Source organism: Delphinus delphis, chromosome 11 (genome assembly GCF_949987515.2).
Source record: "Delphinus delphis chromosome 11, mDelDel1.2, whole genome shotgun sequence".
In the NCBI taxonomy this organism is placed as follows: Eukaryota; Metazoa; Chordata; class Mammalia; order Artiodactyla; family Delphinidae; genus Delphinus; species Delphinus delphis.
Window position 1 is genome coordinate 45,020,526 of NC_082693.1, and position 22,037 is coordinate 45,042,562.

Below are 22,037 nucleotides of genomic sequence, written 5' to 3' on the forward strand. Positions count from 1 at the left end.
AAGACCCAAGTAAGTAGTTCGTGAGTTGGCGGGGTGTGAGCGTGAGGCTAAGCTCGGTGCCAGACGGGGGACCTCATCTCTCTGTGCCTCCCCCCTCTCCTGGACAGCTCCTGGCATGTAGCCTGATCCTGACTGTCCTACCTTGGGTCACCCCTTCTCTTGACTTTCCCTTCACAGAAGCCTCAGTGTAAAGTCTGCCGGTCGTGCCCTGTGGTGAAATCCTCTCGGCACCTGTTTCTGGACCTGCCTAAGGTGAGTGGGCCTTTCCCTCAAGCCAGTCTGCATGGCCTCCTCTGCCCCCTCTGCCTCAGCCACAGGCAGAGGCAAATTTGTACCAAATCACCCTCATATATTTTTAATTTCCATTTTAAAATTATACTTAACATGCTTAAGGTTAAAAGATGTAACAGGAAAAGGGCACAAAGTGAAAGGTCCAGGCCCATCTGCCAAGAGAGATTTACTACTGCTGATTTTCCTTTGTAGCACTTGCACATGAAAGTATTCTTATGCCTTTTTTTTCTCCTTAATACAAATTAGATCATGGCATTCATATTCTTCAGTCTACTTTCTTTCTTTTACTTCACAATGTGTCTTAACCAATTTTTCACTTTAGTGGATTTGCTGCTTTTTTTTTTTCCTTTTAAACTTTTTATTTGGAAATAATTTCAAGCTTGCAAAAAGAGTTGCAAGAATAAGCAGTTGCTAGAACAAAGAACCTCATGTTCTTTACCCAGAAGAACCTCATGTACCCATTACCCAGATTCATGGCTGTTAAGATTTTGCTCCATTTGGTTTAGCTTATTCTCTCTCTCATACATGTATGCATCTGTACTTATATAACCTCTTTACTCTTGAATGCTGCCCGGTGTGTTTCCTAAGAAAAAAGACATATTCCTGCATAACCACAGTATGGTTAACAACTTCAAGAAATTTAACATTGATATAGTTGTGTGATCTACCAGCCATATTCCAGTTTTGCCAACTATTCCATTAATATCCTTTCTAGCATCATTTTTCCTGTAGTGTAGAATCTGGTTCTGGATCATGTATTGCATTTAGTTTTTCTGTCTCTTTAGTTTCCCTTAACCTGAAACAGTTCCTCAGCCTTTCTTTATCTTTTATGACATTAACAGTTTTTAATAATTATACGCCCTGATTCCCCCTTTTAAAATAGAGTATTCAGTCTGGATTTGTTGGCTGTTTTCCTCATGGCTAGATTCAGGTTATGCATCCTCAGCTGGAATACTACATAAATGATACTTTGTTCTTTCCAGATGATACTTTGTTCTTTCCAAAATGATACTTTGTTCTTTCACATCATGGCCATTTCCCCCTCATTGGTGATGTTAATTTTGCTCAATCAGGGTGTTACCCAGCTTCTCCACTGTACAATTAATGTTTTCCCCTTTGCAACTTATAAGCAGTCTGTGGGAATACACTTTAAGACCATGCAAGTACTTTGCTCTTCATTGAAAGGTTCCCTCTAAATTTAGCATCCATTTATTTAATCATTCTTACCTGAACCAGTTTTTGTTAAGATTTGCCAACTCTGCCACTCCCTCCACATTTACCCTTCTCCTTCATTCATTTATTTCATTTATTATCAGTGTCAACTCATGGATGCCAATTTTTTTTAGTGGTTTATAATTGATTCCTGTCCTAAATAATTTTCATATTCGAATTGTCCCTTATTTGGCCAATGGGAGTCTATTCAAGGTTGTTTCTCTGGGTGTTTCTGAGGTCTCCCATCATTTTTTAAGCACTTCCTTATTTTCTAGCATAGCAGGATATTCTAGATTCATCTTGTTCCAGTCTGGGATTCAACCATTTCTCTACCAAGCCCTGTTTCTTTTTTTTTAAGTAGGTAACAGTGTTAGAGACCAAGATTTAAGTGTGCTCATTGCTACTGGGATGTCTTTGCTTCTAGGCCCTGTCAGCAGAGAGTTAGGCATTTGTTTTGGGTTCACACTGACACCTGAAATACCAGGCCAGCCCCATGGGGTTCTTCCTCACTTTCCCTCATCTCATATTTTTATTTCCCTTCTTCCAAACAGTAAGTACTCTGGTTCCCAACAACATTATTTACTCATTTGCTCGATTCTACAATACACCTAAAAATTTCAGAATTGCTTCACCCATACCACTATCAAAAAACCTACTAAGATGAGTTTAAGGTTTATTGGCAGTCCTGCCCCTTCCCCCCCAAGCGTGGGTATATAATCAAATATGTTCAAAATTGTCTTGGCTTAGTTTTTTCCCCCTTTAGTGTGGTTGTGTTACTGAAGTAAGCCAATAAGTTTGGTTCATTTGCTTCTAGTTCTTTTTCTCTCCTCATACTTACTAACTTAATTTTTTGAAAATGTAGAACATCAGTATGCTTCTAAAACATCAAAACCATGCAAAAAGGTATACGCAGAGAAGTGTCATTCCCTTATTCCCTTTCCTGTCCAGGCTACCTTGTTCTCCCATCTCCTGTAGGTGATGGGCTTTGTTTTCTGATTTTGTCTTAGTGTGTTTATTTTTGTAAAGATAAGCCTGTGTGTGTGTGTGTGTGTGTGTGTGTGTGTGTGTGTGTGTGTGTGTATGTATGTTATTTCCTCTTATACAAAATACAGCATACTGTATATACTCTTTTGCATTTTGTCTTTTCCATCTAACAGTATGTTCTAGAAATGACTCCATATCAGGATTACTCCATATCAGATGATAGAGATCCTTCTTACTCAGGCTTGTTTGTTTGTTTTATTTAAACAGCTGCATAGTACTCCATTTTGTGTGGGTACCATGGTTTTTTGTTTTGTTTTTTAAAAATATTTATTTATTTGCACCAGGTCTTAGTTGCGGCATGCGGGATCTTTAGTTGTGGCATGTGGGATCTTTTTTTTTAGTTGTGGCATGAGGGATCTAGTTCCCTGACCAGCGATTGAACCTGGGCCCCCTGCATTGAGAGCGCAGAGTCTTAACCACTGGACCACCAGGGAAGTCCTGTGGGTACCATAGTTTATTTAACCAGTTTCTTGTGTTTGCCATTTAGGTAGTTTCCAGTATTTTGCAGTTAAAAATACTATTGCCTTGTGCATGTGTATTTTTGTATTGTGGGAAGTGTATCTTCAGGATAAATTCCTTAACAGGGATCACTTGGCTGTGTCCAGGAGAAATGCATATGTAGGTTATTGCCAAATTTTTCTCAATAGGTGTTATTCCATTTTACATTCCTCCCAGTAGTGTGTGTGTGCACTTGTTTGCCCAGAGCCTCACCAGTAGAGTGTGTTGTCAGGTTTTGGATGCTACAGTATTTATGTGGATGAATCACATGAACCATCCCTTACAAAAGATTTATCTTTGTTTTTCTGCTTACAGAAGTGATATACACTTGTTTTTAAAATTTCAGAATGAGGGAATTCCCTGGCAGTCCAGTGGTTGGGACTCTGCACTTCCACTGCAGGGGGCACAGGTTTGATCCCTGGTCGGGGAACCTAGGATCCCACAAGCCACGCAGTGCGGCCCAAAAAAAAAATGTTCAGAATGAAATACATGGTGTAAAAGTGGATGTTCCCCTTAATCTCATGTGAGAATAAAGCACTGAGATATAGTTTTCCTCAAAAATTTTTTGGCCTTATGTTAATCTGTGTATTACTATTCTTTATTTTTATAAATAGGATTATATCATATGTTACTGTTTAGCAGTTTATTTAATGTATTTCTGAGATCTTTACATATCAGTACATACAGGTCTTCCTCACTCTTCTTAAAGGGCTTATAAGTATTTCATTATGTTGATATACCATATTTCTTTAAATTCTACAGAACCAAGTGAATTAGTTTTAATTTTTGCTGTGGTGAACTGTGCACTTCTTTATAAACACATCTGTACACACTTATGTGAATATTTCTGTTGAAAAAAATCCTTAGAAGTGGAATTGCTATGGCAAAGTCATGAATCCTTAATTTTAATTATATATCACCAAACTACTCCAAAATGGTTGTACGTATTTATCCTTATGGTGACCACACATGCGACTGTCCTAAACCAGCTCTCTGTGCTTCTCTGCTGTCTCAGTTGGGAAAGCCGCTGGAGGAGTGGTTGGAGAAGACGTTGCCTGGCAGTGACTGGACACCTAACGCCCGGTTCATCATTCGTTCTTGGCTTCGGGATGGCCTCAAGCCACGCTGCATAACCCGAGACCTCAAGTGGGGAACCCCTGTGCCCTTAGTAGGTTTTGAAGACAAGGTAAAAACGCTATGCTTTATTCATATCTCATATTATTCAGCCTTGGGATTGAAACCCTGGGCTAGCAGAACAGACTTGATTGTGTCTTGATTCAGTCTGAGGCTTTGGGTTGGCAAGGTTTTCCCAGTGTTCTTGCATCTTACTGTGTCTCCTCCCTCCTGACCCTCCAGGTATTCTATGTCTGGTTTGATGCCACCATTGGCTACCTGTCCATCACAGCCAACTACACAGACCAGTGGGAGAAATGGTGGAAGAACCCAGAACAAGTGAGCAGTTCTTTGTTAGCCTGTCAAAGACCTGGGGAGGGTGCGTGTATAGTGGGGGTGGTTAGGGGTGGGTAGCTGATCTTTCTTGGGCCTTTGAAGAGGATGTCAGGAGCTCTGTCTCCCAATTATATTCCATAGGTGAGCCTGTATCAGTTCATGGCCAAAGACAATGTTCCCTTCCACGGCTTAGTCTTTCCTTGTTCAGCCCTAGGAGCTGAGGACAACTACACTTTGGTCAGCCACCTCATTGCTACAGGTACCCTGGGAGATTGGAGAGGGGGATGTTCTTAGGGAATGAGGGCCAAGACAGTACTTGGAAGAAACTCCTGGAGAGGTGCTAGGTCTTGAGTTAGGAGTTGAGATGGAATAGGAAACAATTAGAACATGGAAGCTCAATGCAGAAAAGGAAACAAGGGCTTCCCTGGTGGCGCAGTGGTTGAGAGTCCGCCTGGCGATGCAGGGGACGCAGGTCCGTGCCCCGGTCCAGGAGATCCCACATGCCGCGGAGCGGCTGGGCCCGTGAGCCATGGCCACTGAGCCTGCACGTCCGGAGCCTGTGCTCCGCAACAGGAGAGGCCACAACAGTGAGAGGCCCGCATACTGCAAAAAAAAAAAAGGAAAAGGAAACAACCTGAAGAGAGCAAAAGTCCAAAGCTAAATTTTGTAATGGGTAGAAGTAAACAGAAGACCAGATGCAGAGGAGGGATCTCCCAAGTTCTGTGCAGGCCAGCTACTCTAGAACTGAGGTTGAGGGAGAGGAAAGAAGAGTTAGTGGGTCAGAGAGGAAGGACATGATTTTTTTTTTTTATACAGCAGGTTCTTATTAGTTATCTGTTTTATACATATTAGTGTATATTTGTCAATCCCAATCTCCCAGTTCATCCCACGAGGAAGGACATGATTTGAACAGATGGTTCTCATTCTCCTTCTCTGTCCAGAATACCTGAATTACGAGGATGGGAAATTCTCTAAGAGCCGGGGTGTAGGAGTGTTTGGGGACATGGCCCAGGACACAGGGATCCCTGCTGACATCTGGCGCTTCTATCTGCTGTACATTCGGCCTGAGGGTCAGGACAGTGCCTTTTCCTGGACAGACATGTTGCTCAAGAATAATTCTGAGCTGCTTAACAATCTGGGCAACTTCATCAACAGGTGGGACCTGGTGAGGGGTGAGAGTCAGCAGATGAGCCTGGGGTGGGGCTAGTAGGCCACGTATGCTTGGTGCGAGTTAGTTGTAGAGATGTGATTTAGCAGAGTTGGTCACAAAGTGAATTTTTGTGAATTATTTTCTTATTAATGTTCTTTGTAGAATTGGAAATGTGTTTTTTCCTAGCAAAAAGGTTCACTTGCAGACCACTGAAAAGTTTGGCTGAAGAAGGGGGTTATTTTAGCATAGGGGTAGGAGACTTCTGCTGTACTTTTCAGTTTTCTTACTTCAGGCTCACATTCCATTATCGGTCCCTATCTCAGCTACTCTGCAACCTAAAGAAATATCCTCCATGGCTACACACGCTTTCAGGTTTGCTCATTAACCACATTGAACAGATAGTCCCTACTAGAGGATTTATTTGTTTGGTAGCAATTAATGCATATTTCAACGTGATCATTCTGAGTTTTTAACTTCTTAAAAATAAACGGTTGCTTAACTTTATTAGCTCCCTTTATATAAGGGATATCTGTATATAAAACGTCTGTTATGTGCAGACTCATATTCTTACGGGAGAGGGAGAATAAGGAATTAATTTGTTAAGTTTTGCCTTCCAGCTTGAGGGAGCCAGGTGGTTTCAGTTCTGAGAAAATGCAGAGTTATGAAAATCGTGTCAAATTTCTCTAAGGAGACTGGGCAGTAACTTCTCTTTTCTCTCCCCTCTCCTGCCCTCCTCCCATCCAGAGCTGGGATGTTTGTGTCTAAGTTTTTTGGGGGTTTTGTGCCTGAGATGGTGCTCACCTCTGATGATCGGCGCCTGCTGGCCCATGTCACCCTGGAGCTCCAGCATTATCACCAGCTGCTAGAGAAGGTTCGGTAAGTAGCTATACCTCTGTCTCAACTCAGTGATCTGCTGGCATGTTGAGAGCCCCATACTGGTCCCCCCAGAACCTTACACCTTGGCCTGCATCCTTCCTTCCCAGGATCCGGGATGCCTTACGCAGTATCCTCACCATCTCTCGCCATGGCAACCAGTACATTCAGGTGAACGAGCCCTGGAAGCGGATTAAAGGCAGCGAGGCTGACAGGTAGGTAAGGAGGTACGGTTGGCTCTAGGAATAAAGTGGCTGGTAGGCTACGTCCTCCTGGGGGTCGTGACTAATATCTTTTCTTCCTCAGACAGCGGGCAGGGACAGTGACAGGCTTGGCAGTGAATATAGCTGCCTTGCTGTCCATCATGCTCCAGCCTTACATGCCCACGGTTAGTGCTACCATCCAGGCCCAGCTGCAGCTCCCACCTCCAGCCTGCAGCATCCTGCTCACAAACTTCCTGTGCACCTTACCAGCAGGACACCAGATTGGCACAGTAGGTCTCTAGATTTGAAAGAGCCAGCTTCTCTCAAAATTCCTGCTTTTGCCAAGCAGCCTCTGGGGAGGGGTCAGGGAAGAACTTAACTTTGGGCATGAGACTCTCATAGCTATTCGAACCCCTTCCCCACTCGTCCCCACTCTTCACTTAGGCTTGTTTCTAATATAAAGTCCTTAGTATTGGTTTACAAGCCCAGTGTTTTCTGTAGCTCACGTATCCTCACTGTCCTTCATGCCAGGACCCAAGGGGCAGGGAGAATACAAAGTAACCACCTCCTCAACACAAGGGGATAAAAGTATGTACACCTCTAAGCTTTTGCATCAACCTAGCATCATTAAATAGTTTAAATAACTTTTGACCCTAGTGAATGCTTTTTCTGGATTCTTTACTGAAATCAGCAGGTATTTGCTCAGTGTTACACTCTGTAAGAGTGTTTTTTCTAGACCACTGAGTTCCTAAATGTCAGAAGTTGGGGTGGAGAGGCCCTCTATATAGTCTGGTAGAGTTTATACCTAATCAGTGAATGATTCTGGAATTCTTTTTTTCACAGGTCAGTCCCTTGTTCCAAAAACTGGAAAATGACCAGATTGAAAGTCTGAGGCAGCGCTTCAGCGGGGGCCAGGTGAGAAAGCTAAAGACTGTGCCTCACCCACCAACAGTTAGCATCCTCCAGTAGCCCTCACTCATCCCTCTTTCCATCTATTGGCCCTGCTGCTTCCTCACTTCATTTTTCTTTCCTGTCTTAGCTAGAAGAGTCCTTGTCATTAAAGGTAATCACTTTCCCCCTGAGATGTTATATAAAACTTGAGGTCAGGGGATGTATATGGTAGCAGGTGCTAACTCTGTTGTTGATCTCAAGGCAAAAGCATCCCCCAAGCCAGCAGCTGTAGAGACTATGACAACAGCTGGACCACAGCAGATACAAGTGCTGATGGATGAAGTGACCAAGCAGGTACGGAGCTTAAGCCCTATGGGAGGCTGGAAAAGCTGAATCCTAAATAGGTCGTTTCTGGTCTCACTGTTGTGATTCCCCCATCCCCTCTTCTCTTAGGGCAACATTGTCCGGGAATTGAAAGCACAAAAGGCAGACAAGAACCAGGTTGCTGCAGAGGTGGCTAAACTCTTGGATCTGAAGAAACAGTTGGCTCTAGCTGAGGGGAAACCCCTTGAAACCCCTAAAGGCAAGAAGAAAAAGTGAAAGTGAGAACTTGGCTCCTAGAAAGTCACTTTAATGGATGTGGACAGTAATAAATAAATGTACAATCTCTATATACATGCCGAGACCCTCTCCTGTCATCTACCCTAAGTTTTCCCCCTACTGAATAGATGGGGGTGGGAGGGGTCCATCGTTGGCACTGGTGAGAAGGTGGTCAGTAGATACTTCCAGGAAGGGTCGGAAGTGGCCTGAGGGGGAAGTGCTGGTCCCAGCCGTTCATGCTTGGTGCACATTAACCATCCGGTCAATCAGGGCTCGGCGAGTCGCCTCCACTTCCCTGGTCAGGCGCTCGATTTCCTGCTTGAGCCGTTCGTTCTCTTCAGCTAGCTGTACCACTTTTCTTTCGTTCTCTTGTTCTTTCTCCTTCATGCGTTGCTTTCCAGCCCGTGCCGGGGACTGGCCACTGTGTTTCCGTTTCCTGGGTCTTTCTTGGTCTTCCTCTTCTTCCTCCTGAGCCGGGGAGCTCTGACTGGAATCCGGAGAGCTGGGGCTCTGGGAGGTGCGCGTGACCGCTGCTCGTCCTGGCTCCTCGGTCAGCCAAGCCAGGGAGGCGGGGTCAAGAGTGGTGAAGGTTTTTGGTTCTTCCTTCAAAGGAATGAGGAAAGGCAGAGTAGGTGTTAATTAGCTGAGAAGGGACGGGCAGCCCCTGACCAGCGTTAGGCCTAGCATTCTTACCTCCTCGTTTCCAGGGGGTGAGACATAGGTACCCCCATTTTCATCTGAGGACAGCACCTCCTGCAAGTCCTCATACCAGGCTTCCAGCTCCCAGCTGGACAGTGTCCCGAAGGAGAAAGGCAGTGACTCAGCTGCCATCTCTGTGGCTGGATCAGGCTCTGGGAAAGGACATAGTCAGGATAGTGGGTGGGGGAAGAAGCTCCACAAAGCCGTCAGTCTACGGGTTGGCACACTGGCCTGCTGCCTGTCTGTTTTGGTAGATAAAAGTTTATTGGAACACAGCCACATCCATTTATTTACATATTGTTTACGGCTGCTTTCATGAGACAACAGCAGAGATGCATAGTTGTTACAGAGACTATTCTGTGTGGCCCTCAACGTCTAAAGTACTTACTGTCTGACCCTTTAAAATTTACCAACCCCTGATCTAGAATGATATTCCGTCTTTGCTTTTGCCCAGCACATGAAGAAGCAAGTGCCTGGATGTGCATTCTTATGGGTTCCTGGTAAAAGTCTTCGGCCCCCCTTGGGGAACTCCACTGGTTGTGTCCAGGGGCGGTCACCAGACCATCTGTGCTCCTTTCTCCTCCTGTGTGGGGAGCTTGGGCAAACAGTCCTTGGGTCAGTCTAACCTTGGTGGGGACGGAGGTGTGGTGAGACCTCACCTGACTGCTCACTCAGGGCCAGCTTTCAATTAGGACATGCTCTAAGAATAGTGATTTGGTCACCTTGTTAGGGGCAGGTCAGGAGGATGGATGTGGCCTAACAGCAAAAGCCTGCTCAGATTCAAACCGTCCTCTCCCACCTTCTCTAGGTGTTTTCATAATTTCTTAGGGCCCCAGTAAAGGGGGCCTAAGCAGCAATTCTTAGGAGCTGGTTTTGGGAAAGGGTTGGTTAAGTTTACCTGCTTTCAGGTGTGGTGATGTATGAAGATACACTTCCTTCTGGAACACTGTGGGGATCAAAGATAAATGTTAGCCATTTCTGGAAGGGGGGAGACAGGCAGGTTCTTTTATCTCCAGCTTCCTACTGCTCCTTCCTTACTTCTTGTCTTATAGAGTATAGTTAGTTATTAGTCCCTGTAGCCATTTCTAAGGACAGAGAAGAGCCTGACTTCCTTTATTTTTAGTTGCTGACATTTGTAGTCCTGATTACATAATAACAAAATCCTGGCCAACTCAGCTTTCTCTAAATTTAAGGCAGTCCTCAAATCTGCCAGGGTAAGGACTGGACTACAGGGAAGGGAAAAAATCAAGTGGCATTTTCCTAATTCCATTCCCACACTGACATCCTCCAAATGTGTATTTCCAGTCTAGACCTCTCCTGGGACCTCCAGCTCTAACTGCTTACTTGCCATTCTCTTTTTGGATATCTAATATGCATCACAGACTGAACGTGTCCAAAGACCAACTCCTGCTAATCTTCTCCTTCCAAGGTCTTTCCCATCTCGGTATACAGCAACTTTAGCTTGAGCCAAAAACCTTGGTATCATCCTTGATTCCTCTCCTCTCACACCCCACAATCCAATCCAAACCACCAGCAAAACTTCTTGAGTCATTCTTCAAAACCCCAGAATCTAAACACGTCTCACCAATTCCACTGTTTCTAATCTAGATCAAGTTACTATCATCTCTCGGGTGACTGCAGAAACCTCTTGACTGCAGGTCTCCCAGTTTCTGCTTCTGCAACCCCTCCCAGAGTCTATTCACAACAGCCCCCAAAGTGAGTCTTTTAAAACTTAAGTCAAGGGCTTCCCTGGTGGCGCAGTGGTTGAGAGTCTGCCCGCCGATGCAGGGGACACAGGTTCGTGCCCTGGTCTGGGAAGATCCCACGTGCCGCGGAGCGGCTGGGCCCGTGAGCCATGGCCGCTGAGCCTGCGCGTCCGGAGCCTGTGCTCCGCAACAGGAGAGGCCACAACAGTGAGAGGCCGCAAAAAAAAAAAAAAAAAAAAAAAACTTAAGTCAGGCTGTGTCATTCCTCTATTCAAAACCTTCTCATTTCACACATATTAAAAGCTAAATTCCTTAAAATGGCTTAGAAGGCCCTCCACAATCTGCTCTTTCCTTGCTCTGTTTTTCTCATTGACCACTCTCCGTCTTGCTCACTCTAGTCCAGCCAACTGGCCTCCTGTTCCCTAAAGATACTATGCATGCTCCCACCTTAGGACCTCTGCTCTTGCTATTCCTTCTCCTGGAAAGCTCTTCCTTCCACATACCACATGGCTTACTGCCTTGCCTATTTTTAGGTCTTTCATTTAAATATCAGCTCAGTGGGGGAATCCCTGACCACCCAGTGTAAACTGTAACCTCCACTCAGCATTCTCTACCCTTCCATGCTGTAGTTTTTTTCTATGGCACATGTTTGCTTACTGTATGCCTCTTCCCACTGAAATGTAAGCTCTGTGAGAGGAGAGATTTTTTTCTCTCTTGTTCACGGATAAATGCTGGGTCCCAAACTTAACCAGCATAGTAGGTGCTGGTTAAGTATTTGTTAGGAATCAATGGATAAATGTCCCCAATCTCTCATAAGGAAAGGAGGACGAAGTCCAGAGGCAGAGCAGCAGCTGCCTATCCCTGGGGACTGTAGATGCAATATCGTCCTCAGTGCTTCTGTACAGGGCTGTCCTCCCTGGAGAACCCTCCTTGCTTTCCAGTGTGTGAGACATAGCTTTCATCATCAGTGGAGCCCCGGGCCAGAGGGCTGCAGAGCCAAGCAGGGGGCTGACCTGATGCAATGGTTACACAGAGATTAGCTGGAGACAGGACAAGGGGAAAGAGGCAAGGACCAATCCCAGGGGAAGGACAATCCACTGGGGAGACCTCCAAATGGCTTCCTACACTTAAAAGATCCAGGATGCTCTCTTCTGCAGAGGGCTTAGGGACCTCTGGGGAAAAGGAAAACTCATCTCTGCTCCCCGTCCATCGACATCCCTCTTCCCAAAGGCTTGTGTCGGTCTCTTAAGATTCTCTCCTCTGCAAGGGTTTAGAAAGAATGTCCTGTGGAGGGTCCAAAAGCCCCATCTACTGACGTGGCTATGCTGGCCCTGAGACGCTGCGGCTAAGACAGGATTGGGGGTGGGGGTGGGGGAGGACGCTAGTGGCAAAGTGGCGGCAGCGGCCTGAACCACTGTCAACCAGCCTTCTCGGCGCGGGGATGTGTCCTGTTGCCCCGCCTCCCACCCGGCAGGCCTAACGAGGAGGCCTGGGGTCTGCAACGGGAGAGAAAAAATCTTCCTAGGGCAGCTGGGGCCCCTTCCCTGAACAGCACAGAGTAAGGCCTATGCTCCGGGCAGTGGTGGGATGCTGCTGTCGTGCGAAGGAAGAGGAGTCTGTAAGCACTACTTCTGAATGAAGGCTTCTCATCCCTCCCCCGGACGGTCACTTCATTGCGGAGGGTGTGGGACCACATCCTTAAGAGCGGATGCCCTAACTTTAAGGTGACAACTGGTGTTCACGAGGATGGGAGGGTAAAAGGTAGATGGGGGAATCAGTACTCGCCTCTCTCCTCAGGTTCCGGCTCTGATTTTGGCTCTGTCGCTGCCACCCGCTCATCTTCAACATGATACACTCTATGCCTTAGACTCAAGCCTCTGACCCGGATAGCGCGGAGCTGAGATCTTTTAATAGGGCCTTGCCCTCCTCTCCGGAGGCGGATCCAGAAGCCTACCAATCATAAAGCGGCACGCCGGCATTGGCCCCGCCTCATACCTTACATCCGCCACTCAGGAGCCCCAAGGCACCGCCCCCATCGCTCCCTCCCGCTTGGGGGTCGACTTAGTGTTGGACCCGGAAGTGGCTTTGGGTCACGAGGCTTCGCGGAGGAGGTGAGTCATGCGCGCGCGCGGAGGGGAGAGCTGGCGGGGGAGGGGAGGAAAGGGGGGCGGGGATGATGCAATGTTTGGCAACCGGTGTCTGCGCGCGCACGCGCAGGGCACTACAAGGGTGGTGGGAGGTGCGGGGGGGGTGGGGGAGAGGAAAGAGGGCGGGGCGCCAGCTCGCGGCACCCAACGGCCCCAACAGCGCTCAACCGTGGTTGCCCCTAGGCTGCGGTGTGAAGCCTTACTGCGGCTAGTCTCCCTCAAGAGCTCTTGTTCTGCCCACCTGACTTGAGCCCCAGTTTTACCTCCTCCACAAGAGACTCCCATTTTCTTTGCCCCTCATCCCCTCCCAGCAATGGACACAAGGTCTTTTAAACCTCCGTCCTTTGAAAATTTGCATCCAACCACCAGGGTTGTTTGCATCTTCTTGAGTCTTCCTAAAGGGGTCCTCTCTTTTAGCTCCCTGGCTCCCTCAGAAGAGGCCAAGTAACTTGAATCCCCTTGGTAGTCATTTTCAGCTCCTCCTCGCTGAAGAGCACCCTTAAACTCTTTATAAAGTTTTTGATGAGCCCTTGGCATGCAGGAATTCATGTTCTTTGCCGGGTGGCCCCGATTCCCACTCTTTCCCTTATCACCTTCCCCCGTGGTGCTCTGGTGCCCTTCACCAAAGATCAGGCCCGCCCTTTTCAGTGTACCAGACCTGCAAGTCCTTTGACTCCCTGCTGTGAGGAGCGGGGCATAGGCCTCCTGCTTTCTAGGTGTTTGGGCTACAGTAGGGCTGTGTTGCCTGGAACACTGCGTGCACGTGAGCGCACGACTGCCTTGGACTAGGTTGTCAGGAGCCCAGATTCTAGCCTCAGCGGTCCCTCACTTGCCCAGGGATCCCAGGCCTGCCTGCCACCTAATCTCCCCGTGCTTCACCGTTCTTGTTAGTAAATAAAAGATAACGAGTTATGGAAGTAAAATGAGAGAATTATGAACTTGGAGGCAGCTTGAACAAAAGTGAAAAGCACCGTGGAAAATGCAAAGTATTTTTCTAGTGCCATTAGGTAGAAAACAGAGGCCATATGGTGGCCTGTTACATATCCTGTCATACCCTCATGGGGGCAGCCGGAGTTTGTCCTAAGTAGAAACTGTCAACAAGGCTGGTTGTGGCTGGGTGGCAGCTTCAGGCGGTGGTGTGACGGTGACAGGTCTTTGGCCAGGCCTGCACCATTGCTCCAGAGCTCCATTTCTCCTTCTGTAAATGGGGGTGGGGGTGGGTTGGAGCAGATGGTCTCTCCTGGCCCGAAGACATGACCAGGTTGTCAGTGACAGGCAGAGGTCATGTGACTTGACAGGCCGGGGTCGTGTTGTGACTTGTTGACCTGGGGAGGCGGGTCAAGTCCCAGCACACTACCCGGGAAGCCTTTGGGGGCGGGGCAGGGCAAGTCGCGACTTTCATCTTTTGGGGCCGGTTCCTCCCGGACCTGGCATTCCTGGCTACCCCAACAGATTGTGGCTTCGGAAGGGGCCCCTCCCGGGGGAAGGCTGGGATTGGCCACCAGTGGCCTGGGAAGAGGCTCGGATCCTTCCGCTGAGGCCGGGGGGGGGCGCGGGGGGGTGGGGCCCGCGTGGGGTGTTTGTTCTCTTGGGGATTAATGGGGGGTTGTGGGGGAGGGGTAGGCGCGCTCCCGCATGCGCACTGCGGCCCCTCCAGTTGGCTCGTCCTTGTCCGCTGGGCGGGGGCCCGGCCCCGCCCCTCTCCCGTCCGGGCAGCGGCGGCGGCAGCGGCGGCTGCGGCGGTGGCGGCGGCAGCGACGGCGGCGGCGGTAGCAGCCTGCGCGGTGCCTTCTGGGAACGGAATCCCCAGGGCTGCCCCTGGCCCCCATGGCGCATGCGCGGGAGGCCGCTCGGTGATCCGCGGCGGCGGCAGCGGCGCTTCCTGCTAGGACCGGCCGGGGCCGTACCGGAGGCTCGGGCTCCACCGACCCTCCTCCCACTCCCTCCCACTCACCCTCTGGGCCGCGACTGCGCAGGGCGGGGCCGGCCGAACCATGGGCCGCGGTGAGTGCAGGGCCCGGCCCCCCCACCCCGCCCCTCCCCCTCCCCCTCCCTTCCCCTCCCCTCCCCTCCCCTCCTCTCCCCTCCCCTCTCGTCCCTACCCTCTGCCCCCTCCGCGTCCTCTCGGCCCCTTTCCCTGGCCCCATCCCCATTCCCCCGCCCTCACCTGCCCCCACCGTTTTTCCCTCTCACTGCTTGACTTTTGCCTTCTTCACCTCCTTCCCCTCAGTGCTTCGCCCACCCTCCGCCCGCCCTCTCCCCAAGTTCCTTCCTACTTCGTGCGCCTTCCCCTCCTCCCCAAGCCGAGGGAAGCAGGCTGGGTGACAGGCGCCTTGTTATGAGAGGGAAAGTTTAGAAGCCGCCAGTGTGGGGTGGGAGCGATGGTAAGGTTGGAGAGGATACTTGCAGGTTTGGGGGGCGTCCCCGTGTACATCAGAGGAGAATTCTTCTTGGAGGTAATTTGAAGCCAGTGGGACAGGAGGTGCTGAATCCCCTTGCCTTAGGCTTGGGGGAAAATTGGGAGTTTCTGAGAATCGTGGGAGAAGACCCAAATGAACTAGATCAGTGATTGTCTAGTGGAGCCAGGCATGGGGGGAGTTATGCTGGTACCACCCCAGCGGGCAGTTGGGCAATTGCCTGGTGACCTGTGGGGCAATCTACTTTTTATATGATCTTCCTGAGGGGGAGGGAACAGCAGGGGCCAGACTCTCTGGGAAACTTCCTAGTGGCCTGGTATTATAGGAATTAGCCCACACTCTTGGCTGAAGGTTTCTCTCCTTGGTGGGACAAAGGGGCCTTACCCTTTATATGCCTAGGGATTGGGCTGTGATTCCTTGGTCCCTGGAAGCTGAGGCTTTGACCCTCTGGTCCCTAGGGACTGGACATGGAAAGGATGGTTGTGGACTCAGCCAGCAGATCCCTGAGATCTTTATGGGTACTTACCTCATATTATTAAGGATCTTTCCCTTGAGAGTTTCCTGGGCTGTGGTACTTTCCTAGCTTGGGCAGATTCCTGACGGTCCCTCCTCTCTCCTGTGTTGCAGGTGTGGGCTAAGCCGGCGGCCCCGGCTTTAGACTGGACCCCACAATGTTTGCAGAGATGTTCAGGTAGCCATGGTGGGATGGCAGAGGGTTCCCCCTCATTCTCTCTCCCAGCTCTCCGAGGGTTTCCCCTTGCCTCCGAGTCCTCTTGAGTCTCCCCACACCTTTGCTTTTCTTAAGTGCTCCCTCAGGTACCCAGCCCAGTTTAATCCTCCTAATGCCACATGGATGTCTGTGTTATCAGGCACGTGGGAGCTGATTACACACAATGAATGGGGGCAATGAGAGCAGTGGAGCAGACAGAGCTGGGGGCCCTGTGGCCACATCTGTCCCCATCGGCTGGCAGCGCTGTGTTCGAGAGGGTGCTGTGCTCTATATCAGGTATGACTCCCCAAAATTCCCCAGTTTCTATCCCCAGGCCCTTCAATTGCCTGAGTTTTCTCCCAACCCTCCTCTCAAAGCCCAGATTGCTGGTGCCCTGTTCCTCTTCTCTGTTCCTCCTCCTTCCTCAGCCTTTTTGCTCTCTTTGTCTCTGGCCCTTTGCATTTCTTCTCTCTGTCTCTTCCTTACTCTGCCCTTCCTAGGAAGGTCTTTGACTAATGAACTGTTCTTTAAGAGTCTCTCCCAATTCAGTGTCAACTAATCCCATACTCTCTGACCCTGTCCTCTCCCAGCCCAAGTGGCACAGAGCTGTCTTCCTTGGAGCAAACCCGGAGCTACCTCCTCAGCGATGGGACCTGCAAGTGCGGTCTGGAGTGTCCACTCAATGTCCCCAAGGTCAGAGTGGTGAGGGGAGCCAGAGAGTATAGGGATGAGCCGAGAGAGTTAATGCAAATCGCTGACTGTGGTAGCTCTTCTCACAGATTCTGCTCCCTCAGGGTCCCTGTCCATGCTTCCACCTTGCAGGTTTTCAACTTTGACCCTTTGGCCCCGGTGACCCCGGGTGGGGCTGGGGTGGGGCCAGCATCAGAGGAGGACATGACCAAGCTGTGCAACCACCGGCGGAAAGCCGTTGCCATGGCAACTCTGTACCGCAGCATGGAGACCACCTGCTCACACTCTTCTCCTGGTGAATCTTTTCCACTTTACAGAGACTGAGGAAAACTTAAGGGCCTGGAAGAGGGATGGTGGGAAGAGCTTTGTGAGAGGGAAGCAAGGAGAAGGGTGGAGTGGGGAGCTGCTTGGTGAGAGGAGGGTACAGGGAAGCTGGGAATTTATGGGAGAAGGGATGGAGAAGACAAAAGAAAGTTCTTGGAAGGGGAGCCACAAGTTGATCCTTTGTTTCTCATTTATTGCAGGAGAGGGAGCGAGCCCCCAAATGTTCCACACTGTGTCCCCAGGGCCTCCCTCTGCCCGCCCTCCCTGTCGAGTTCCTCCTACAACTCCGCTTAATGGGGCTCCTGGCTCCCTTCCCCCAGAACCACCTTCAGTTCCACAGGCTTTCCCCCCTCTAGCGGGCCCTGGGGGGCTCTTCCCACAGCCAAGGCTTCCCGACCCAGTCCCCTCTGGAGGCAGCAGCAGCCCTTGTTTCCTGCCAAGGGGCAATGCCCCCTCTCCAGCTCCACCTCCTCCACCTGCTATCAGCCTCAATGCCCCCTCATATAGCTGGGGAGCTGCTCTCCGATCCAGCCTGGTGCCCCCTGACTTGGGCTCTCCTCCAGCTCCCCATGCCTCCTCCTCACCACCTTCTGACCCTCCTCTCTTCCACTGTAGTGATGCCTTAACACCCCCTCCCCTGCCCCCAAGCAATAATCTCCCTGGTCCCCCTGGCCCCCCTGGTCCTGCCACTCAGCCACCAGTGTCTTCAGCCACTATGCACCTGCCCCTGGTCCTGGGGCCCCTAGGAGGGGCCCCCACGGTGGAGGGGCCCGGGGCACCCCCCTTCCTTGCTAGCAGCCTACTCTCTGCAGCGGCCAAGGCACAGCACCCCCCTCTCCCCCCTCCCAGCACTTTACAGGGCCGAAGGCCCCGTGCCCAGGCGCCCTCAGCTTCCCACTCCTCATCATCACCCCGCCCCTCTCAGCGTCGTCCCCGCCGCCCCCCAACTGTACTGCGATTGCTAGAAGGGGGAGGTCCTCAAGCCCCTAGACGGAGCCGCCCTCGGGCCCCCGCTCCCGCCCCACAGCCTTTTCCTCTCCCTGAGCCCTCCCAACCGATTCTCCCTTCTGTGCTGTCCCTGCTGGGACTCCCCACCCCTGGCCCTCCCCACTCTGATGGAAGCTTTAACCTTTTGGGGTCAGACGCACACCTTCCTCCTCCCCCAACCCTCTCCTCAGGGAGCCCTCCCCAGCCCAGGCACCCCATCCCGCCCTCCCTGCCTGGGACCACCAGTGGCAGCCTCAGCAGTGTGCCAGGTATGTGAGTGTGATGGAGCCCTTCCTCCCTTCGGGTGGAGAGACAGCCAAGGCATTTACGGGGAATTGAGAGCTCTGTGGTGGTTTTCTGGGTTGGGGGCAGGGAGGTTGGATTCTTCGGACGCTGGGAGGAAGGACCTCCCTTGAGCTGAACCTCTCTTTTTCTTTGCAGGTGCCCCTGCCCCACCAGCTGCCTCCAAAGCCTCCCTAGTCCCTAGCCCTGTGCTTCAAAGCCCATCCGAAGCGCTCGGGATGGGATCGGGCCCAGCCTGCCCTCTGCCTCCCCTGGCTGGTGGGGAGGCTTTCCCGTTCCCCAGCCCCGAGCAGGGCCTGGCACTGAGTGGAGCCGGCTTCCCGGGGATGCTAGGGACCTTGCCTCTCCCTCTGGGTCTGGGGCAACCTCCGCCTTCTCCATTGCTCAGCCACAGTTTATTTGGCGTGCTGGCTGGGGGAGGGGGACAACCTCCCCCGGAGCCCCTGCTACCCCCACCAGGGGGACCTGGCCCTCCCCTAGCCCCAGGCGAGCCCGAAGGGCCTTCGCTTTTGGTGGCTTCCCTGCTTCCACCACCCCCCTCAGACCTTCTTCCACCCCCTTCCGCACCCCCTAGCAACCTCCTTGCCTCCTTCCTGCCCCTGTTGGCCCTGGGCCCCACAGCTGGGGATGGAGAGGGATCTGCAGAGGGAGCCGGGGGTCCGAGTGGGGAGACATTTTCAGGTTTGGGAGACCTGCCCCCCTTGCTGTTCCCCCCACTTTCAGCACCCCCCACCCTCATAGCTTTAAATTCTGCGCTGCTGGCTGCCAGCCTGGATCCCCCGTCAGGGGCGCCCCCCCAGGTGAGGATGAGGATGAGTGGGTGGGACAGAACCAGAGGTAGAATCAGAGATAGGAGCCGGGAATCAAAGGCTTTCAGTTTCATGTCTGAGCTCTTCCTCAGGGTCTTTGGGGAGGGCTTAATTCTTGGCTGGGGGTAGGATGGCTGCAACAGCTGGGTCTGTATTTAATAAACATGGCCTACTTCATGTGAGGCTTCAGTGGGATTGTACATATGAAAGTACTCTAAACTTACTGAATACTTTACACATGTAAATGTAATAACTATTCTTTCTCCTTAGCCCTGTGTCCTGAGTGCCCCCCAACCTGGACCACCTACCTCCAGTGTCACCACGGCAACTACTGACCCGGGGGCCTCCTCTCTGGGCAAGGCCCCCTCCAACTCAGGGAGACCCCCCCAACTCCTTAGCCCTCTGCTGAGTGCCAGCCTGCTGGGTGAGTCTGAGGGAAGACTCTGGTGTGGGAGAGAAGAAAGGAAGCAGAAAAATTGAGAGTAGAGGCTGGATGAATTAGGGAAGAAAGTCTCTGACCACCGGGTAAAGGCTAAAAGAATAATAGGGTCTGCTCAGCCTAGCTGGTTGGCCTAGGGAGACCCTTGACTTTACAATTCCTCAACAGGTGACCTGTCTTCGCTGACCAGCAGCCCTGGAACCCTCCCCAGTCTGCTGCAGCCTCCTGGCCCTCTTCTCTCTGGCCAGTTGGGGCTGCAGCTCCTCCCTGTGGGGGGAGCTCCTCCACCCCTCTCAGAGGCTTCTAGTCCCCTAGCCTGCCTGCTACAGAGTCTCCAGGTGAGGGTATGGGTGTGGGTGTGTTTGTTAGGGAGAGAAGTTTTTCCCAAACTGGAAGTATAGACATTTTGAGTTAACAGTAGCAGAGGGACTGCATTTGAGACTGACTGAGATTTTGTTTTGTCTGCAGATCCCTCCAGAGCAGCCAGAAGCCCCCTGTCTGCCCCCTGAGAGCCCCACCTCAGCCCTTGAACCGGAGCCTGCCCGGCCTCCCCTCAGTGCCTTAGCCCCACCCCACGGTTCTCCCGACCCCCCAGTCCCTGAGCTGCTCACTGGGAGGGGGTCAGGGAAACGGGGCCGGAGGGGAGGAGGGGGACTTAGGGGCATTAATGGTGAGGCCAGGCCAGGCCGGGGCCGAAAGCCTGGCAGCCGGCGGGAGCCTGGCCGACTGGCCCTCAAGTGGGGGGCACGTGGTGGCTTCAATGGACAAATGGAACGGTCCCCAAGAAGGACCCACCACTGGCAGCATAATGGGGAGCTGGCTGAAGGGGGTGCTGAGCCCAAGGATCCATCCCCTTCTGGGCCCCATTCTGAGGACCTTAAGGTGAATGCAGAGTGATGGTGGCCTGGGCACAAAGACTCTGAGGAAAGGTTGAGGCCAAGGCGCCTTCTCCTAACTTTTCCTACACACACAGTCTGTCTTTTCTCAGGTGCCCCCAGGGGTAGTCAGAAAGTCTCGTCGTGGCCGGAGGAGAAAATACAAGTGAGTGTTGGGCCCACCACAATACCGGCCTTTCCCCACATCTTCTTGGGTTTATAGAAATAGCTCAAGAGTGACTTGGCTTTCAAAAAGGCAGATACTTGCTTGAATATGAATAAGGATGTTACGCCTTTACTATCCAAACGTAGAAAGTTTCCCACCCAAACTCTGAAATTCACCTGGTGCTTGGGGAGGTGTTCCTGATCATCTGTGCCCCTTATTGCAGCCCTACCCGGAACAGCAACAGCTCCCGCCAAGACGTTACCTTGGACCCCAGCCCCACAACCCGCGTAAGTGTGCGTCCCTGTGTGGGTGGGTGCGAGTGCGTGTACGGGGTGAGGCAGGAGGAGAAGGTCAGTGGGAGTGGGGAGAAAATAAAGGACTTCCTGATACCTAGCTGTTTGATCACTTCTTTCAACTTCCCCTCTTGTATAGGCGGCTGTCCCTCTGCCTCCCCGGGCCCGCCCTGGCCGTCCTGCCAAAAACAAGAGGAGGAAACTGGCCCCATAGCAGCCATACCTGGAGCTGGATCTGACCCTGACTGGGGAGAGCTGAGTGCTGAGCCTTGGGAGCCCCTGCAAGCCACGTGCACCTGTGGACAGTGGGTGGGGGCACTACTCCCCACTCAGAGCACAAATGCAACCCCTTCCCCACAATCCCATCCTGAGCCATTGCAGGGGGTAGGGAGGTCACCCCCTCCCCCCCAAAGCCATGTCACTGAAAAGGCCTGGGGGGGGGTATATGGCCCTCTCCCCACCAGGCTAAGGGGAACACCCCTTTCCCCAGGTCTTTTATTTGTTTAAGTTATTTTTGCACAAATGACTCTTTTATATTTAATTCGACTTCATTGCCTCCCTTCTTGAAGCCAGCAGGCTCAGTTTACAAACCTGTGAGCTACTGTTGGCTGCTGCCCTCCTTCCCAGTGAAAGGTACAAAGCAATAAGCATCATGCACCCTCCCCTCACCCCTACAACACCCCTCTGCCTCTGGCTCAGGTTGCTCAAAGCACAGATCCCTTCTTACCCCTGTCCCCAGGTTTGAAACACATAGCCTCATTTCAAGGTGTAGCCAGCTTCCCTCTACTTTCCTCTGGGATATAAAAAGGGGGTAAGGGGGCAAAGAGAGCCGTCTGGGTCTCTCCTCCCATACACACTACACTGCCCCTTCTCCCCCCATCAAAACGCTCAGAGACGTTGTGATGATGCGACTGAGGATTATGCAACGTGGTCCAACCGGAGCGGCCAGCATGACCAGCTGTCCAGGGGCTGCCTCCTGCCTTTTCTTTTGTAAAGACAAGACCTTTGGGAGTTTTAATTCTGTTTTGTACTTGCCCTTTGGGGCCTCCACTGCTTTTCTATGGGAGACACTCTTAATTTAACAGATGAGAATATTTTGAAACTCTGGCTCTGACTCTGTCCTCATTTTTTCCTTAGTTCTTTTGTAAGAACAGGTTACAATTTAAATCCTTCTCTTGTAGTAGAGAGTGGCTTAGACTGTCTATTACACTGTGAATGTCTCTCTCTCTAGTGCTGCCTCTTCCCCAGGAAACAGCAGAGGC

At 51.3% G+C, this 22,037-nt stretch overlaps 4 protein-coding genes across 7 annotated transcripts in view; 2 read left to right on the forward strand and 2 right to left on the reverse strand.

Annotated features, from left to right (window-relative positions):
- MARS1 (methionyl-tRNA synthetase 1) overlaps positions 1–8,211 on the forward strand; it is an 18,248-nt gene extending 10,037 nt beyond the window's left edge. For all 4 annotated transcript variants that reach the window (XM_060025063.1, XM_060025064.1, XM_060025066.1 and 1 more), the window contains 11 exons: positions 178–252; positions 4,061–4,231; positions 4,402–4,497; positions 4,636–4,753; positions 5,436–5,649; positions 6,389–6,520; positions 6,628–6,732; positions 6,824–7,010; positions 7,564–7,635; positions 7,873–7,965; positions 8,065–8,211. In XM_060025063.1, coding sequence (XP_059881046.1) covers positions 178–252; positions 4,061–4,231; positions 4,402–4,497; positions 4,636–4,753; positions 5,436–5,649; positions 6,389–6,520; positions 6,628–6,732; positions 6,824–7,010; positions 7,564–7,635; positions 7,873–7,965; positions 8,065–8,211 — 1,410 coding nt within the window. The remainder of the gene's footprint in view (positions 1–177; positions 253–4,060; positions 4,232–4,401; positions 4,498–4,635; positions 4,754–5,435; positions 5,650–6,388; positions 6,521–6,627; positions 6,733–6,823; positions 7,011–7,563; positions 7,636–7,872; positions 7,966–8,064) is intronic.
- A 12-nt stretch (positions 8,212–8,223) lies between these two features.
- DDIT3 (DNA damage inducible transcript 3) lies at positions 8,224–9,042 on the reverse strand. Its single transcript, XM_060025072.2, has 2 exons — positions 8,905–9,042; positions 8,224–8,814 (listed from the first exon to the last, which is right to left on the reverse strand). The coding sequence occupies exons 1-2, from the start codon at positions 9,040–9,042 to the stop codon at positions 8,446–8,448; spliced, it is 507 nt and encodes a 168-aa protein (XP_059881055.1). The 3' UTR covers positions 8,224–8,445.
- A 761-nt stretch (positions 9,043–9,803) lies between these two features.
- Positions 9,804–12,471, reverse strand: LOC132433815 (DDIT3 upstream open reading frame protein). Its single transcript, XM_060025071.1, has 2 exons — positions 12,402–12,471; positions 9,804–9,856 (listed from the first exon to the last, which is right to left on the reverse strand). The coding sequence occupies exons 1-2, from the start codon at positions 12,462–12,464 to the stop codon at positions 9,815–9,817; spliced, it is 105 nt and encodes a 34-aa protein (XP_059881054.1). The 5' UTR covers positions 12,465–12,471; the 3' UTR covers positions 9,804–9,814.
- Positions 12,472–14,438: 1,967 nt separating this feature from the next.
- MBD6 (methyl-CpG binding domain protein 6) lies at positions 14,439–21,122 on the forward strand. The gene is made up of 13 exons (XM_060025073.1): positions 14,439–14,767; positions 15,808–15,871; positions 16,050–16,186; positions 16,480–16,582; positions 16,712–16,874; positions 17,104–18,159; positions 18,332–18,993; positions 19,273–19,426; positions 19,610–19,779; positions 19,910–20,323; positions 20,430–20,482; positions 20,706–20,769; positions 20,915–21,122. Exons 3-13 carry the CDS (start codon positions 16,074–16,076, stop codon positions 20,987–20,989), a joined length of 3,027 nt encoding a protein of 1,008 aa, XP_059881056.1. The 5' UTR covers positions 14,439–14,767; positions 15,808–15,871; positions 16,050–16,073; the 3' UTR covers positions 20,990–21,122.
- The last annotated feature ends 915 nt before the right edge of the window (positions 21,123–22,037 follow it).

Coding starts and splice junctions, on each gene's coding strand:
- DDIT3 (XM_060025072.2), bottom strand. CDS start 9,042: ATGGCAGCTGAGTCACTGCCTTTCTCCTTCGGGACACTGTCCAGCTGG. Junction 8,815..8,904: donor CACCCCCTGGAAACGAGGAG/GTAAGAATGCTA, acceptor ATTCCTTTGAAG/GAAGAACCAAAAACCTTCAC.
- LOC132433815 (XM_060025071.1), bottom strand. CDS start 12,464: ATGTTGAAGATGAGCGGGTGGCAGCGACAGAGCCAAAATCAGAGCCGG. Junction 9,857..12,401: donor GCCGGAACCTGAGGAGAGAG/GCGAGTACTGAT, acceptor TGATCCCCACAG/TGTTCCAGAAGGAAGTGTAT.
- MBD6 (XM_060025073.1), top strand. CDS start 16,074: ATGAATGGGGGCAATGAGAGCAGTGGAGCAGACAGAGCTGGGGGCCCT. Junction 18,160..18,331: donor CAGCCTCAGCAGTGTGCCAG/GTATGTGAGTGT, acceptor TTTTCTTTGCAG/GTGCCCCTGCCCCACCAGCT. Junction 19,427..19,609: donor GCTGAGTGCCAGCCTGCTGG/GTGAGTCTGAGG, acceptor ATTCCTCAACAG/GTGACCTGTCTTCGCTGACC.